This window comes from Corylus avellana, chromosome 2, assembly GCF_965113065.1.
Source record: "Corylus avellana chromosome 2, dhCorAvel1.hap1.2, whole genome shotgun sequence".
NCBI classification, from domain to species: domain Eukaryota; kingdom Viridiplantae; phylum Streptophyta; class Magnoliopsida; order Fagales; family Betulaceae; genus Corylus; species Corylus avellana.
Window position 1 is genome coordinate 8,623,177 of NC_142491.1, and position 17,304 is coordinate 8,640,480.

The window sequence follows — 17,304 nt, forward strand, 5'->3', positions numbered from 1 at the left end:
ACTATGAGGAGACTTTTGCTCATGTTGCTCGACTGACCTCTGTTAAATCCTTACTTGCAGTTGCTACTGTTCGTCATTGGCAATTATTTCAGATGAATGTTAAAAATGCATTCCTCAATGGTGATCTTACAGAAGAAGTCTACATGCACCCTCCACGTGGCTATCACCATCCACCGCACAAAGTTTGCAGACTCCGTCGGGCACTTTATGGTCTCAAGTAGGCTCCTCGTGCTTGGTTTGCCAAGTTCAGTTCTGTGGTTGCTCAACAAGGCTTTGTTTTTAGTTCTTATGACTCAGCTCTCTTTCTTCGGACTAGTAATAATGGTACTATCCTTATCCTTCTTTATGTAGATGATATGATTCTTACTGGTGATGACATTTCAGGCATCTGTGCTCTTCAATCCTTCATTAGCCAAAATTTTGAAATGAAGGACTTGGGGACACTCAGCTACTTCCTTGGTCTTGAGGTTACCTCGAGTAATGATGGTTATTATCTCTTTCAAGCCAAATATGCTTCTGATCTACTTTCCCGAGCAGGTCTGACAGACAGTAAAACAGCGAGCAGCCCCCTTGAGACCAATGTCAAACTTCTAGCCACAGATGGTGAGCCTTTATCAGATGCTACTCTATACAGGCAACTAGTAGGTAGTCTCATTTATCTTACTGTTACACGGCATGATATTGCCTATGCTGTTCATTTGGTGAGTTAATTTATGAGTGCACCTCGATCTACTAATTTTGCTGATGTTCTTCGCATTTTGCGCTATGTCAAGGGCACTATGTTTCATAGTATTCATTTCTCTTCTCATTCATCTCTTGAGCTCCGAGCCTACTCTGATGCTGATTGGGCTGGTGATCCTACTGATCGTCGCTCTACCACTGGATATTGTTTCCTACTTGGAACTTCTCTAATTTCATGGCGCAGTAAGAAATAATCTGTTGTTGCTCAATCTAGCACTGAAGCTGAGTATCGTGCTCTTGCTGACACTACATCTAAACTTCTCTAGTTACGATGACTTTTGTCCGACATGGGTGTTTCTCAGTCCACTAGTTCTCTTATTTATTGTGACAATCGGAGTGCCATACAGATTGCTCATAATGATGTTTTCCATAAGCGCACAAAACATATTGAGATTGATTGTCATTTCATCCGCCATCATCTTCAGCAAGGTATTTTACATCTTCATTCTGTCACCTCTGCAGATCAATTGGCTGACATCTTTACCAAATCTCATCCACCGGGACGACTCACTGATCTTATCTCCAAACTCAAGTTGGCTTCGCCCCCTAGAGTTTGAGGGGGGACGTTAAAATATTATGAATCCTCTATTTGCTTGGTCTCTACTCTTGGTTTGGTTGCCAAGTTAATTTCCTTCTAGAGATTGTTTTCTTGCAAGTTGCTTTATTTTGTAATTATTGTATTTCCTTTCTTTTAGGGCCTCATTCAACTATAAATAGGTTATTCCATTGTACAATTGAAAATACGTCAGAAATACAAATATCTTCTCCACAATTATCTTTCTGTTGTCCTTTTCTACAATATATATATAATTACAACATCCCTAATTGGTTTCTTTAACTGAGAAGAGGACTCCAAGGTGTGGCAACTAGCTATGTACAAATCATTCTTTCTCTTACAAGATAATCCAAGAAACTCATACATGTCAAGTTCTTCTAGTTTGATATCATTGGGGAGTTTCCAATTGAAGCAATACAACAACTAAGAAAGAGCAAGTTCAATGGTAGCTAAAGCAAATGATATGCCTGGACATATCCTCTTACCACCTCCAAAAGGAATGTATTCAAATTTTGTTCCTTTAAAATCAATACAAGAGCTGTGAAACCTCTCAAGGCGAAAGTAATCAGCATCAATCCAATATTTTGGATCTCTACCAATGACCCAAACATTAATGACTATTTTTGTGTTGCATGGAATCATATATCCACTAAGTTCACATTTTTCCCTTGATTCTCTTCGGACTAAGGCACCAGGAGGGTGTAATCGCAGAGTTTCTTTGACAACAAATTTCAAGTAATCTAGTTTCTCTATGTTTGGCTCATCAATGTTCCTCTTCCCCTAAAAGACTCGTCGCACTTCGGCTTGTGCCTTCTCCATTGCTCTTGGGTTTCTCAACAATTCTAACATTGCCTATTCTATTGTAGTTGCTGAAGTTGCACTTGTGCTCCAGAGACAACGTCCTGGAAAAGGATTTTGAACAATAAGAGCATAAACAAAGAATGTTACTGTACTTTTGGCAAGAATAGGGGAGAAGAAGGGAGCTACAATCAGATTGTTTTAATCTCTCCAATAAGACATGCACCATTAAATACTTTTTATTAGGACCATTTTATACCATACACAAAAACAAATTCTCAGGCGATAATACTTAACCAAACATAAGTACTAGAAGAAAAGTGGAAAATATCTAATAATATTGTGATTAATATGTTTGATATTTACATAAATTTAGCCATAACATTCTCCTCCTTGAACTCCCAATGTTTTTTTTCAGTTTTTGGAACTTCTCCTTGGTAATGCTTTACTGAAAATGTATGCTATTTGCTTCTCTAGCTTACCTGTCAAACTTCAACTCTACTTGCTTCTCTGATGTAGTGGTGCATAATTGCTGCAATACTTTAACTCTTGTTCAAATATGGGTGCGATCGGGCCATTCTACCACGTGTTGGGGAAGGGGGTCACCGTCCTATATCAGTGATTGTGTCTACAACTTCGGCCCTAAAACCTTTTGGTAAACTTTTTTATCTAGAATTGATTTAACCATCTCTATCACACGTACGGCTCGGTTCTTCACTATAAGCTTTCATTTGAATCACCAATTCAAAGAAAACCAATTAATAATCTTTCACATTTTTCATTTTCTTTCATCTCATATTTTCAAAATATCAACCAAGAGTACTCCAAGAGATTGAAGCTTGGTAGCTAGCCCTTACTTTCTTATCTCCATTGGAATACTCCTAGAAGTATATTCCATACTTCCAAACTCTTCTTTCTTCCACAATTATTAGGAAGATAGATTTTGACACTCCCGTTTGAATCACTCTAACAACACAAGCATGCCTACTTTTATCCTCCTTCAGTCCTTTTACTTTGTTGAGCTTCTATCAAGTTTGCTTTGAATAACTTGGGCACTCGATACACTGATTCAACAATGCCCAATAAATCCAAGTAAATAAATAAAGTCTTCATCTTAAACATTGCTCCAATTTATACTACTTGAGCTAATGATGTTTCTCTCTCAAAGTCACTTTTTTCTTCTTCTTCTCTTCCTGCCCTAAAACCTTCTGTGAAGACGAATTTGATACCTAGATATTCCAACAAGTATAGAACACAAGAAAAGCTAAGAAAACTAGAGCAAATTAAGTCTTAACAAAATAAACTCTTCTGCAGAAAACAGAGGAAATTTGCCATCTGAATTTTTTCTTCTTTTCTCTTACTCCATCAATACTTACAACCTTAAAGGAGTAAAAGAATTCTACTTAAAAGAAAAAGAAACAAAGAAATGTGGGTAATAATTGAATATTCCTTTTTCTGAGCAATTTCTGTAATAAATTCATAGATCTCACATACCAGAGTGACAGCTTTGATGTGGTTTCTTTTGATATTAAAGTCAAGCCCGCCCGACTCCCGAAGTTGAATAAGCACATAAACTATATCATCATCTTTGGTGGTCGTTGTAATTGTTGGCATTTGCTTGGTTACGCCAACAATTAACAAGAGCCGATGAAAAAAAATGTCGGCTCGAGCTTTTTTTTTGTTTTGTTTTTGTTTTATGTTTTTAACTTTATCATATTTAGCTCATAGTTTTTACCACTATTTAAACAATGCGTGGAAACCATTTAGAAGTCACTCATATTTCTCTTATAATGCAACCAAGCATAGTTGACAAACAAACAATATGAGCTTATAAGCAATAATTATTCCATTTTAAAAGAAAAAATGAGGGTGTTAGGGATGAAAGGCAAATGCACGTGACAATTTTCCATCTATTTTAACCTCTAAATAATGTTGATAGAGTGGCCTATTTGATATGAGATGATAGTTTAGCGTATTCATTACTGCCACTTTTTGATGTTTGGTGGTGTAAATTAAAAAGCAGTGATTGTTGATGGGGGGAATTGTATTTTCTCTCTATTTTTCCTTGGCTTGGTCTTCCCCTTAATAGTGGAATTAAATATGAGCGGGATCCTCCTCTTAACAAACTTTCATATTTTTTTTCTTTTATATTTTCTCATCTCATCTATAAATAGAAAAGGCCACATTAAAAATAGATAAATGATTAGTTAAAGGTGTCTAAAGAAACTAATAGATAGCTAGTGTAAATTGCAATGAAATAGTAATTCAAAAAGTCAAATGTTGAAAATATAAGTTTGAAGGTGTCTTTTCCAAAAAAAAAAAAAGGAAACCTCCCTCTAGAAACTACTCCTGATGTTTTGAAATTAAATAGTTTTTACCAATATTTCAAAAATGGATGGAAACCATTTAGAAGTCACTCATATTTCTTTTATAATGCAACCAAGCATGGTTGACAAACAAACAACGTAAGCTTATGAGCAATAATTATTCATTTTAAAAGTAAAAAATGAGGGTGTTAGGGATGAAAGACAGATGCACGTGACAATTTTTCATCTATTTTAACGTCTAAATAATATTGATTGAGTGGCCTATTTGATATGAGATGGTAGTTCGACATATTCATTAATGCTACTTTTTGATGTTTGGTGGCGTAAATTAAAAAGTGGTGATAATTTGCCTGAAGTAGATCTGTTTTTATAATTTAAGTTTGGACATGGGTTAGCGAATGTTGAAGTTATAAATAGGACATGATTATAAAACTTTTATGTTTGTTTATATAACGTTGTAACCTCATATCTTTGGTAATGATTTATCAAAACTTTACGCTCTCCTATGCTGGGGTGGAGGGAGAGGGGTCCTCAACTTCCAATTTTTTTTTTTTTTTTTTACCAGGGTAGAAAATCCCTTCTACCCCGGATGTCCAAGTTGCCCACCATCATCCACAGATGAAGAGCAATCGACACTCATTCATCAGACATCAGGAGCAAATGATTCAAGCAGCACTGGGATGTGTGAAAATTTTTTGCCACAGTTTCAGCGTTTCAGAATTTTTTTAGGTTTAGGCTAAAGATGAAAAGAGGAGAAGACGATCCAATCACGTGATGCATGTCCATTTATTAAACTCCCCGTTTAAAGGTTGTGGACCACTACCTTTGTTTGTTGGACCCTTTGTTGTGGACCCTACCTTTTCGTTTAACGAGTAAGTGGGCTTCGGGAAACAAAAAAAAAAAATGTCAATGGCCAGTGGGTTCGTTGAGATACCAAACTCCAGACTTTCTAGAAGTCCAAAACACTAAAACTCTTCACAAAAAATAAATAAAATCCAGCACAAAAGCAAAACACGATTAAACACAAAAGCATAAAGTATTGTTTGCCAACACGATTAAAAACAACATCCCTATTCGGTTCCTTTAACTAAGAGGAATCCAAGGTGTGGCAACTAAGTGCAAATCATTATTTCTCTTACAAGATAATCCGAGAAATTCAGACATGTCAAGTTCTTCTAGTTTGATATCATTGGGGAGTTTCCAATTGAAGCGATACAACAACTGAGAAAGAGCAAGTTCAATGGTAGCTAAAGCAAATGATATGCCTGGACATATCCTCTTACCATCTCCAAAAGGAATGTATTCAAATTTTGTTCCTTTAAAATCAATACAAGAGCTGTGGAACCTCTCTGGGCGAAAGCAATCAGCATCCATCCAATATTCTGGATCTCTACCGATGGCCCAAACATTAATGACTACTTTTGTGTTGCTTGGAATCATATATCCACTAAGTTCACACTTTTCCCTTGATTCTCTTGGGAGTAAGGCACCAGGAGGGTGTAATCGCAGAGTTTCTTTGACAACAAATTTCAAGTAATCTAGTTTCTCTATGTCTGTCTCATCAATGTTCCTCTTCCCCTCAAAGACTCGTCGCACTTCAGCTTGTGCCTTCTCCATTGCTCTTGGGTTTCTCAACAATTCTGACATTGCCCATTCTATTGTAGTTGCTGAAGTTTCACTTGCTCCAGAGACAACGTCCTGGAAAAGGATTTTGAACAATAAGAGCATAAACAAAGAATGTTACTGTACTTTTGGCAAGAATCAGGGGAGATGAAGGGAACTACAATTAGATTGTTTTAATCTCTCCAGTAAGACATGCACCATTAAATACTTATTGTTAGGACCATTTTATACCATACACAAAAACAAATTATCAGGCGATAATACTTGACTAAACATAAGTATTAGAACAAAAGTTGAAAATATCTAATAATATTGTGATTAATATGTTTGATATTTACAACACTTTAGCCATAACATTCTCTTTTTTTTTTTTTTTTTTTTTTTTTGATGAATAAGCAACTTCATTAACAAACAAACCAAGAACACATCAACAACTAATACAAGCCTGATTAACAGACTGAAAAAAGCCTACACAGAGGCCAAAAAACAACAAACAGCAGAAAAACTCTAGCCAACAGCCCAAAACAATTAAACTAAACCCTTACAGAGGGCTAAACAATAGCCTCAAATCAGAAACAAAAACCAACAAAACAAAGGAAAAAGACCCTATCCTCAAACAAGCCACATATAAAATCTGCAGCAACACCCTTACAGAGGAAACATAATATCCTCAAAACCATAAACAAACCACAAAAAGCCTGCAACATATCATCAACAAAACAAACTTTTAGACAAGTTTCATAAGGAGCAGAGTAAAATATTCTCCCTAGTCCTTGGGAACTTTCCTTTCCCGACAATTCTAGCACGAACTTCCCACAATACTTTCTTCAAAATCTGCTCCTCAGTGTGTGGATGGCCTGCATGCTTAATTTCATTTCTAGTGCACCAAATGTTATAAACTGCAGAACCCAAAGCCAGCCTACAAAGCAAGCCTTTAAGAGTGTTACAACTCCAAGAACTACGTCACAGCTGAAGAATATCCTCCCATATAATAGGGGAATTAGCCACTTTGCATCTAGTCATACAAAACTTCCAAATTCTATAACAAAAGTTGCATTCAAAAAATAAATGGTTTCGGCTCTCCATTTGAATCTGCAAAAACAGCATTGAATATCTCCTCTATAACCCCAACTCAGCAACCTTACTCCTGTAACCAACCTATCCTTCATGGCAAGCCATAAAATGAAAGCTTGCTTAGGAATGGCTAAAGAAAACTAGACCAGTCTCCACCACTCAATCTGATCCATTTTTTCCCTAAGAGCCTCCCAAGTATTTGAACTTACATAGATACCTTTCCTAGAAGCAATCCAAATAGGTTTATCACAAGAACCCAAACTGATTTCAGTAAGCCAAGTTTGAATATCCACCAAGGCTTCAGACCTAGCAGGCCTCCAAAACCATTCTCCATTATGGATAACAGAAAATAATTTTGCCTCCACACTACTTTGAGCATCATAAACAACTCTAAAACCATACTTCTCAAGAAGAATGCCATCAGGATGCCAAAAATCCATCCAGAGACATATATTACTTCCATCCCCAACCTCAAATCTCAAGAACTTCTTAGCAGTATCCCTCAACCTGAGAAGTTTCCTCCAACACCAAGAGCAATTCTACGGTATATTGACACTCCAAAAACTCTTATGTTTCAGAAACTTTGCCTTAATCCAGGCCACCCATAAAGAACCTGATCTAACAAACAAAGTCCATATGTGCCTAAGCATAGAGGTTTTATTCCAGACATCAATTCTCTTCAGCCCCAAACCACCCTCTTTCTTAGGAAAACAAATATCATTCCAAGCCACTTTTGCTTTTGCAGCCTCCATATCCTTCCCATTCCACAAAAACCTATTAAATTTCTGCTCAATAGCCTTTATAACCTTCTTAGGCAGAATGAAAATGCTAGCCATAACATTCTCCTCCTTGAACTCCCAATGTTTCTCTCAGTTTTTGGAACTTCTCCTTTCGTAATGCTTTAGTGAAAATGTCTGCTTCTATCAACTTTGTTGAGCTTCTACTTTTATTCTCCTTCAGTCCTTTTACTTTGTTGAGCTTCTATCAAGTTTGCTTTGAACTTGGGCACTTGATACACTGATTCAACAATGCCCAATAAATCTTAGTAAATAAATAAAGTCTTCAATTTATACTACTTGAGCTAATGATGTTTCTCTCTCAAAGTCACTTTTTTTTTTCTTCTTCTCTTCCTGTCCGAAAAACTTCTTCTGTGAACACGACTTTGATACCTAGATATTCCAACAAGTATATATAGAATACAAGAAAAGCTAAGAAAAATCTTCTGCAGAAAACAGAGTAATTAAATTTGCCATCTGAATTTTTTCTTCTTCAATCTTACTCACAAAGAAATGTGGGTAATAATTTAATTTTCCATTTTCTGAGCAATTTCTGTAATAAACTCATAGATCTTACATACCAGAGTGACAGCTTTGATGTGGTTTGTGGTGATATTAAAGTCAACCCCGCCCGTCTCCCGAAGTTGAAGAAGCACATCAACTATATCATCATCTTTGGTAGTTGTAATTGTTTGCATCTTCTCCTCGATTATATCCTCGAGAATCTTGTCCATCTTTCTGTGTAGTTTCTCCAATGCAGGCTTCATCCCAGTAAGGAAAGCAAGGAACTTCAATGAAGGGAAAAGATCAGGCACATTAAAGCCTCCACTGAGACTAAAACCTTCCCTGACCAACGATATGAATTCTTTTTCATACTTGCATTTCTTCCCAAATGCCGCCCTGGAAGCAATTCTATTTGTGAAGGAGAAGATTTTCTCGCTGAGATTGATCGGAAATCCCCCGGACCCGGACAATGAAATTGATTCCACAAGATTACACGCCTCTTCTTCTCGTACAGATCTAAACGACAGGACACGCTTAGCACTTAGGAGCTCCACGACACAAATCTTTCGAATTTGTCTCCAATAATCACCGTAGGGAGTAAAGACAATACCTGAATACCCATAAGACAAAACTTCAGCAGCAAGAGCGCTAGGCCGATTTGCGAATGCAGTGTCATGTGTCTTGAGCACCTGTTTGGCTAAATCTGGTGATGAAATGATTATGGCCGACACCTCACCCAGTTGCAGTTGCATAATGGGTCCATGTTTCTTGGCCAAGTCTCTCATGGAACGATGTGGTAGGGATGAAAAAGCCAGCTGGTGCAGGTTCCCTATAAGAGGCAGTTTCCATGGTCCTGGGGGAAGCTTCTGGAGAACTTGGCCTCTGGCTTTACATCTTTTCCAACAAATAAACAGGATGAAAAGGTTGAAGAAGGAGAAGAAGAGCCATGAAGAAAGAGGAAAGGAGAGACCTTGGAAATGAAACATGAGGGAAAACCGCAGAAACTCTGTTCTGAAGACACAGAGGGGGAATGGGAGAGGTACAAGTAAAGATTAATGGCGTCGCTGGCGGGAGGATGTAAAGTCAACGAATGAATGATTAGGTAGATCATGGAGAATGGGGTCCACTAGAACTTGCAAATCTTGGATCTGGCTTACATGTAGTTATTTTAATAACAGCATGTATGTTGTAGTGTAAGCAACGGTCAAAATTGAATCTTTCAAAAATTTTCTTTATTTTCTCTCTCCTATTAAAAGCTTTTCAAAGTAAGTCAACTTTGAGATTCAATCTTAACCATTACTTACACTACAGCATACATGCTGTCATTTTAATAACAGCATGTAAGCCAAATCCGCAAATCTTTCAATTACGGCTTTAAACGAACAAAGCTAACCATAAACCCGTTCAGGCCTTGTCTGATAAAGTTCGGTCTGTAAAGTCAATTATTAAATAAGCTGCTCGTGAACACGAAACTAAACTTGCTTATTAAAAAATATATACCCGTATAAACACTCGTTTAAAGCTCGCGAACATAGTCTCGACTCGCCTTTTTTATATATATATATATCAAGAAAACATGACCATCACATGATAAAGATGTAAAATGAGATTAGATAAGGTTTAAGAATCAAATGGCCTTATATGACAAAAAAAACAAAACAAATACTAGAATATAATCATATACCCTTTGCTTAATTACAAAAAAAAAAAAAAAAGTCAAAAAATGTTCTTATTCATTCATAGTAACTCGAACAACATAACCTATCTCAAAATCATCCCATTTAGACAAGAAATTGAAAGGCAGAAACTTCAAAACTGTCCGTGCTCAACACCAAAATTACCATGGCTACCAGAAAAACCACCACCAATATCACCATTACCACCCTCCAAATTCTGATTAACAAACTCATTCCCCAACCCCACATGATCCCCCACACCCACGCCTGATTCCATTGGAGACACCAAAGAACAAATCCTCATCATCATCATCTCTTCCACCCTTGCCGCCACTTTCCTCCGCACCTCCTGCAACGCCCTCGTATAGTGCTGCAACTCCTCCAAACCCATGTTCTCATCCAGCGGCGCATCCCACCAAAACCCTAATTCTTCGTTCCCGGCCGCATTCTTCTTCTTCTCCTCCTCAATCACGGCCACACGCTTTTTCTCTATTTCCAACTCCTTCTGAGCCTCAGCATACTGCCTGCTGAACTCATCCACAGGCACATACTTTTTGAACGGCTGTGGGAAGGTGTTTCCATTGCCGAGATAGCGGTTAAGGACGGCTTCAACATCGGGGTGGCCAAAGCAAAACGGCTTCTTTTTCTTCTCCGAGAACACAATGATGGCGACTTCAGCGCCGCACAAAACACAAAGCTCACCCGCTTTTTTGAAGAGGCCGGTGCGGCGCTTCGAGAAGGTGACTTGCTGCTTGCTACCATCTAGTTTCTTCATCTCTATCCTTTGTCTGCCTCTGGTTTTCTTGGTCGGCATATCCATGGCTGGCTGCTGATTCTAAACCAGAAAAGAAAAGGGTTAGAGAAGGATGAATGCATATATAGGGTATTTATACGTAGATCATGTTCCCTGGTACAAGGGTTAAAAGCTTGGTGATTGTAATTAATTTGTTCCCTTTACGTACTCCTTTCTTATTGGTGATATGCGTTGTAATTAATTTGTTCCCTTTACATACTCCTTTCTTATTGGTGATATGCCGAACAAAATCAACGTACACAATGAGGGAATAATTGGTGGGAACTCACTTGACTTAAGGGCAAACCCTAATTTAGATTCATCGCCGAATCTTTTTGATAACAGAAAGACCAAAGGAGAACGTAATAAGGAATATTATTAATTGAAAGTTACGATAATCAAGACAACTTTCCTGGGAAAATAAATAAACATTCAAAGAATTTGAAAGCATATGAGGAAGGAGGAAGACAAATTAGTAAGAAAAATTAGAAAATTAAAAAAGTTCTCTAATGGGTCTGGTTTCACATTTTACTCTTATTCTATTAATGTTATGTTCCCCATCAAGTGACAATTTTTTACACAATACTATGTGAACCCAACACGAATCTCTCACAAAATTAGTGGAATGTGATTGAGGAGTGTGACCCGTTTAATTAAATGAGTAAGTTAGAGTTAACTTATATAATCTTATACGTACACATGTTTTGGAACGACCCAATCTGAACACATGACATTTAGAATTGACAATTTTTTACATGATCAGCAAACCTGACATAAATCTAATACACTATTAATAAGTTAGGGTTGAGGGACCGAAACTGTTTAAAGGGATAAGACATGAACCATTTGTTTTGACACTCGCATGACGATGATATTATTGTTCAATATTAAAACAAGTACTTCTTGGAAGGAATAAACAAGGCTTTATTATGAAAAAAAAAAAAAAAAAAAAATTCCCATTAACATAACTTTTTTTCACCTAAATCTATAAAATGGAAAGTATCCCTTGGTGTAGGAGAGAATATTTGTGATTGATTGATTGTAAATTACTATGGAAAAACCATAAGTACTCCTTTCTATACAATATTAATGGTTGGTTATTCTATTGAATATTCTTATTCTTATTATTTTATTTTATAAAATTATATGAAAAACAAGATTTCATTAGGGAAAAAAAAAAATTTTAGAAATTTTTTCTAGAAATCTTTTTAGAAAAAATTAAACTGAAAAAATAAACTTTTTTTTTTTTTTTCTTTTGGCCAAGCCGTACGGTATATTTCCCTCCGCGCGTCCAAAAGCGTGGTTCAAGCTCTTTTCGTTACTATAAAGGACCACCATAATACAAGGAAGACAGGGGACTGGCGAGTGACGACCGGTCATCGACGCGCTTCTAGCTGTCGTGTAAACGTGCATCTAAGTTTTTAATTTTAATTTTTTTTTTTTTTTTTCCAAAGCTTTTGTTCTTTTTTGTTTTTGCTAACAATAATAATTGTGAAGCCAGATGTTCATTGAAATATCCTCGTAGAATACCTTAAAGATTTTAGCTTGGTCTTCTCTTTGAAGGAAGGCAGTGTCAAATTAAAAAAGGAAATGCTAAGTGTTCTTTTAGTGTTTTTTCGGTGTTCTCTCAACTGTATTATGGCTTTTAAAATCACCAATAGATTAAAGAAAAATGCTAGTTGTTCTTTTAGTGTCTTTCTGGTGTTCTCTTAACTGTGATGTGGCCTTTAAAATTATCGTTGAATTTGAGATTATCATTATTAACTTTTAATCTATTGGTGATTTTAAAAGTCATATCACAATTGGGAGGACACTAAGAGAATACTAGAAGAACACCCAACATTTTCCTAAATTAAAAGTTAATAATGATAATTTCAAATTCAACGATAATTTTAAAAGTCATATCACAGTTGAGAGAATACCAAGAGAACGCTAGAAGAACACCTAGCATTTCCCAATTAAAATTATGCCTTCTATTCTTTTTCCCAATAAAAATCTCATTATTTTATCACTTGAATCAAAAGTTAGGATTCAACTAATCAACATGAATGCTTTTTTCTAATAAAAAAAAAATGACATTAATGGCAGAGATTTGATTGTAGAGCTAGCCTTAGAAAAGTATGAACATTTTCTTTCTATAATCTCCATTATTCTTGTAAAAACTGAAATAACATCAATTATAATCCTATATATGATGCATTCATACACAAAGGATTAAATGCAGCTAAAGCCAATTTTGATCTTACTTAGACAATTTTATGTTAAACAAACTAGAACATGTGTAACCAAAATCAATTTTCATCTTGTAATTGGTAATTATGTACTTTCAATTCTTAAGCACTAGGTACTTTGTTAAATTATCAATGGCTCTTTGGGTCTAGCTAACTACCACAAGACCACCTTCCTCTGCCCCAAATAAGGAGCCCAAGACATCGAGCACGCCTCTTGCCCACCTGGCCATAAGAGGTCGACGAGGAGGTCCAGGATGTTGGGCCTAGTGTGTGCTATACCACAGCCAAAAACTAGGTGTATAAAGTATTATGGGGTGCAACATATCAAATCATCATCATGGTACACCAGGCACTTTCCTTGAAAAAATTTAGGGTTGATGGGGACTAACACGTCAACGTGCATTGCGGAATAAAAATGCGGAATAAAAATATAGTTTATAACAATACTCTTAAAAAAAAATTTATTTAAAAAAAAAAAAAAAATCAAAAGTGAGAAGACGATGAATTATTCATAGAATAGGTAGATTATAAATGAATTCTTTACTAGATGAGATTAACGTGAGACTAAGCTTTACAAATAGTCATAAGGAGCTTCAATTATAACTTTTCTCCATTTTTTTAGAGTGGTAATGTAAATATGGCTAACCCTTACATACATGAAACCTCTTATTACTATTATTATTATTATTATTATTATACTGTCTTTTGGGGTTTTGAAATGGTCAAAGTCTCAAAGGGAAATGATGAGGATTTTTGTTTTTTTTTTTTTGTCTGAAGGGATTGCTGAAGATTCACACAAGTTGCCTAAAGGCCTTCTAAATACTTTGGTCAAATCATAAGAGAGAAAATCCAAAATTCCATGTAACTTAACGCTTTTGGTTGCCTGCAGGCTGCAACCTTGTTGTGTGGCTAAAAAGGTCCACGTAGCATTAAACCAATCCAAACCAAAGGTCACCTGTTCTAATTCATGACTGCCATGCAGTTAATTTGCCAAACATGGGGAGAGAAAAAGCATAATAAGTACACAGCGAACCATTAGAGCTTGTACTCACACACGCTCCAAGCGCGTCTATTTCTTTCTATTTTCCATTATGTTTTTTTTCTTTTTGCTTTTCAATTTGATGAAATGATTGATTTGCGACTTGGGCTATCTTTTGTTTCAACTTTTTGCCTCCCTGACAGCTCAAATTAAAGTGATCTCAGAGATCTTTACCACCCTGCAAAAAGCCTTACAGAAAATTTAGCACCTTTTTAGTTTTCTGTCCAAACTCTTCTTTCCTTTGAGAGAGAATCTGCCTACTAATTCAAAGTAGTTCATGTTTATCTGAGAGAGAATATTTTTTGTGTGTACTTTTGATTCTGAGATGAATAACAGAACAAATGTTGCTGTTAGTACTCCTAGTATTACAACAACAAGGTTCATCAAATGTGTGACAGTTGGAGATGGTGCTGTTGGGAAGACAAGCCTTCTCATCTCCTACACTACCAACACTTTCCCAACTGTATAAATTTACTGTCTTTTCTTGCATGCTCTCTAGCTATTTCTTTTGTTCTCTTTTCTAATTGCTTTTCTTCATGTTCATATGATTTCCAATGGGTTTTTCTTATTGTTTGACAGGATTATATACCAACTGTTTTTGATAACTTCAGTGCCAATGTTGTGGTTGATGGGAAGACTGTGAATCTGGGTCTCTGGGATACTGCTGGTATTCTATAGTTCTCTCTTGCTTATGATTCATTTGCATGATATATGCATTTTTATTCTTTTATCTTTTTCCTTACTAGTTCTGCAGTGGTTGTTTAATTTCTAATGTTACAAGAACCTATGTCCTCCATAGGGAAAGAAATTTTGGCCTCTGATTTGAAGCCATTGTTTCATGATCAATGTAGCCTGGCTTTCATTTGTTGGAATGGTTATGTTGAAAACTTCTACTTTCTTGTTTTCTTCTATTTTTGAAAAACAAAATCTAATTTTGGTGACATGACTACACCAAACTAATTGCAATCAAGTAGTAGGGGTGATCCTATGATGGATTGGAAAGTTGAATATTCTGAATCATGAAATAATATGAATTTGTTCCATATATTTAAGAACTACATTAGAACTTCCATGTGATATAAAGCAGCATGCCCACCAAGCTTCGCTTTTGCTTTTGAAAACCAATTATTATAAAGAAGCATGATTCTTGGGATAAATAGTAACTTTTCGTGGGTAATTGGCTTCTATGGATATGATGAAAGCTTACCATGCATGCAATTCTTATAGGTCAAGAAGATTATAACAGGCTGAGGCCCCTAAGTTACAGAGGAGCTGATGTTTTCCTTCTTTGCTTTTCTCTCATAAGTAGGCCTAGCTTTGAGAACATAGCGAAGAAAGTAAGCTTCTTTTTGTCTATTAAAGTCTTCTTTTGATTCCCTTTCATTTACAAAATATTCAACCAAATGTATATACTAATCAAATTCTCTGTTTGTGCTTGTTTCTTTTTCTTTCTGCCTCTTATTATGTTGGATTAGTGGGTTCCGGAGCTGAGACATTATGCCCCCTCAGTGCCCATTGTTCTTGTGGGGACCAAGCTGGGTAAAAGATTCTTTCCTTTATCAATTTGCTTCTTTTTGTGAATGGGTGTTGCCAGAACTCTTCCCTTGCTTTTCTATCAAGTTTCCCAATGCTCTAAATAAAGACTAAAAGTAAAGAATGAAAAGTTCTTTTTTTCTGCTCTCTTCTGATTTTCAACAGTTTCACACCCAGAGAAATTTTACAAACATGAAGAATAGTTTACAAACAAATTTTACAACATGATGTGGCATAACATAATTGGAAATGAGATAAATTCAACTTTTGAAAAATCCAATCATATTGTGCCACATCATGTTATAAAAGTGTTTTTGTAAAATTTGTTAGCCTAGTATTTTTCTTGCCGTAAAACGGAAGGTCAAGATCGGTGCTTCCCCTGCCCACTTCCTTCACAAGCTACTCTGTGCTTGTGCATGTGGTTGTGTTATTATCTGCTAAAAATGTTATTTGGGATGGCAGATCTGAGAGAAGATCAACAGTTCCACTTAAATTATCCTGGGGCATGTACCATTTCTACGAAACAGGTTAAAAACGGTGTTTATTCATTTGTTAGTGACACTATACGATTTTATGCCAATCATGATTATTACTTTATATCTATATATAAGCTTCTTTTCAATACCAGGGTGAAGAACTCAAAAGGCAAATTGGAGCACTAGTGTATATAGAGTGCAGCTCAAAGACACAACAGGTATGTTTCACATCTATATATGTTGTAACATTTATGAAGATGCAGATCATATGAAACTTCAATACTCAGTCTTCTAGAACATAAACAATGTGAAAACGTATTGATTGATTGATAATTCAAACATGTTCTGTCTTGCCAATTGAAGCCACCATCAAGGAAGAAAATTTCTTCTAATAGTTTGTTCATTTAATAGCTTACTTTATTCATTATTGTATGGCATTCTTCCAAGTTGGCTTGAAGAACTGGCGGTTGAAACTTTACAGCTGAAAAAATGCAGAATTTGAAAGCTGTCTTTGACACCTCTATCAAGATGGTTCTGGATCCCCCGAAGGCCAAAAATCAAAAGAGAAAACTGAGGACCTGCATTGTTCTTTGATCATGCTCTAGTGCTGCTAGCTCCCTGATTTTATGCCAATGATGATGACTACCTTCTCTCTTCACAGCTGTCAATTCTCATCTTTTTTCCACTTTGTTTTCTTGTGGATGTTTTCTCTTGTGGATGTTTTCTTGAGATTGTATGGCATTCTTTTTAGTTTTTCCCTCTTTCTTTTCTTTCTTGCTTTTGTTAAATTTCTTTCTCTGGTATAATGGATTTTTGGATAAATGGGGAAGTCTGGTGCATTGTGTCTACTTTTCCTAATAATGCTCTCTCTTTTTTTACTTGTGTACATGTACTAGCTAGACAAAAGTAAACTTATAAATCATGGTTATTAACTTGACATAAGAATGGGCCTAATTAAACGCTAGTGTCACAGCTTCTCCCTCTCCTCCACTGCCCACACACCACCCCTTCAAATTCACTCGCCTCCGCTACATCCGACGACCGCCCTTGTTCGTGCGCATGCTCACCACGTGCTGCTGCCGCCACCACTGCTCCGTTTTTGCTCACACGGTGGATGCTTGGCTCCCCCTCTCTTTCTTCATTGGATCTCCATAGAT

General features: G+C 36.3%; 3 protein-coding genes across 5 annotated transcripts; 1 reads left to right on the forward strand and 2 right to left on the reverse strand.

Annotated features, from left to right (window-relative positions):
- Positions 1–5,406: 5,406 nt before the first annotated feature.
- LOC132185423 (melianol synthase CYP71BQ5) lies at positions 5,407–9,441 on the reverse strand. The gene is made up of 2 exons (XM_059599201.2): positions 8,477–9,441; positions 5,407–6,120 (listed from the first exon to the last, which is right to left on the reverse strand). The coding sequence occupies exons 1-2, from the start codon at positions 9,383–9,385 to the stop codon at positions 5,506–5,508; spliced, it is 1,524 nt and encodes a 507-aa protein (XP_059455184.2). The 5' UTR covers positions 9,386–9,441; the 3' UTR covers positions 5,407–5,505.
- A 767-nt stretch (positions 9,442–10,208) lies between these two features.
- Positions 10,209–10,895, reverse strand: LOC132172687 (agamous-like MADS-box protein AGL61). The gene has a single exon (XM_059584233.2). The coding sequence runs from the start codon at positions 10,893–10,895 to the stop codon at positions 10,209–10,211; it is 687 nt and encodes a 228-aa protein (XP_059440216.2).
- Positions 10,896–14,373: 3,478 nt separating this feature from the next.
- Positions 14,374–16,977, forward strand: LOC132182186 (rac-like GTP-binding protein RAC2). 3 transcript variants are annotated; one of them, XM_059595384.2, is made up of 7 exons: positions 14,374–14,601; positions 14,718–14,805; positions 15,366–15,475; positions 15,614–15,677; positions 16,134–16,198; positions 16,300–16,365; positions 16,643–16,977. In XM_059595384.2, the coding sequence occupies exons 1-7, from the start codon at positions 14,464–14,466 to the stop codon at positions 16,739–16,741; spliced, it is 630 nt and encodes a 209-aa protein (XP_059451367.2). In that variant the 5' UTR covers positions 14,374–14,463; the 3' UTR covers positions 16,742–16,977. The 3 variants fall into 3 exon arrangements, with proteins under 3 accessions (XP_059451367.2, XP_088368984.1, XP_088368985.1); XM_088512858.1 differs by having other exon boundaries at positions 16,629–16,733; XM_088512859.1 differs by having other exon boundaries at positions 16,595–16,720.
- Positions 16,978–17,304: the final 327 nt, after the last annotated feature.

Bases quoted from the DNA above. Each gene is read 5' to 3' on its own strand.
- LOC132185423 (XM_059599201.2), bottom strand. From the start codon at position 9,385: ATGTTTCATTTCCAAGGTCTCTCCTTTCCTCTTTCTTCATGGCTCTTC. The intron at 6,121-8,476 runs GTATGTAAGATC...ATCCTTTTCCAG, and splicing joins ACATCAAAGCTGTCACTCTG to GACGTTGTCTCTGGAGCAAG.
- LOC132182186 (XM_059595384.2), top strand. From the start codon at position 14,464: ATGAATAACAGAACAAATGTTGCTGTTAGTACTCCTAGTATTACAACA. The intron at 14,602-14,717 runs GTATAAATTTAC...ATTGTTTGACAG, and splicing joins CTACCAACACTTTCCCAACT to GATTATATACCAACTGTTTT. The intron at 15,678-16,133 runs GTAAAAGATTCT...TTGGGATGGCAG, and splicing joins TCTTGTGGGGACCAAGCTGG to ATCTGAGAGAAGATCAACAG.
- LOC132172687 (XM_059584233.2), bottom strand. From the start codon at position 10,895: ATGGATATGCCGACCAAGAAAACCAGAGGCAGACAAAGGATAGAGATG.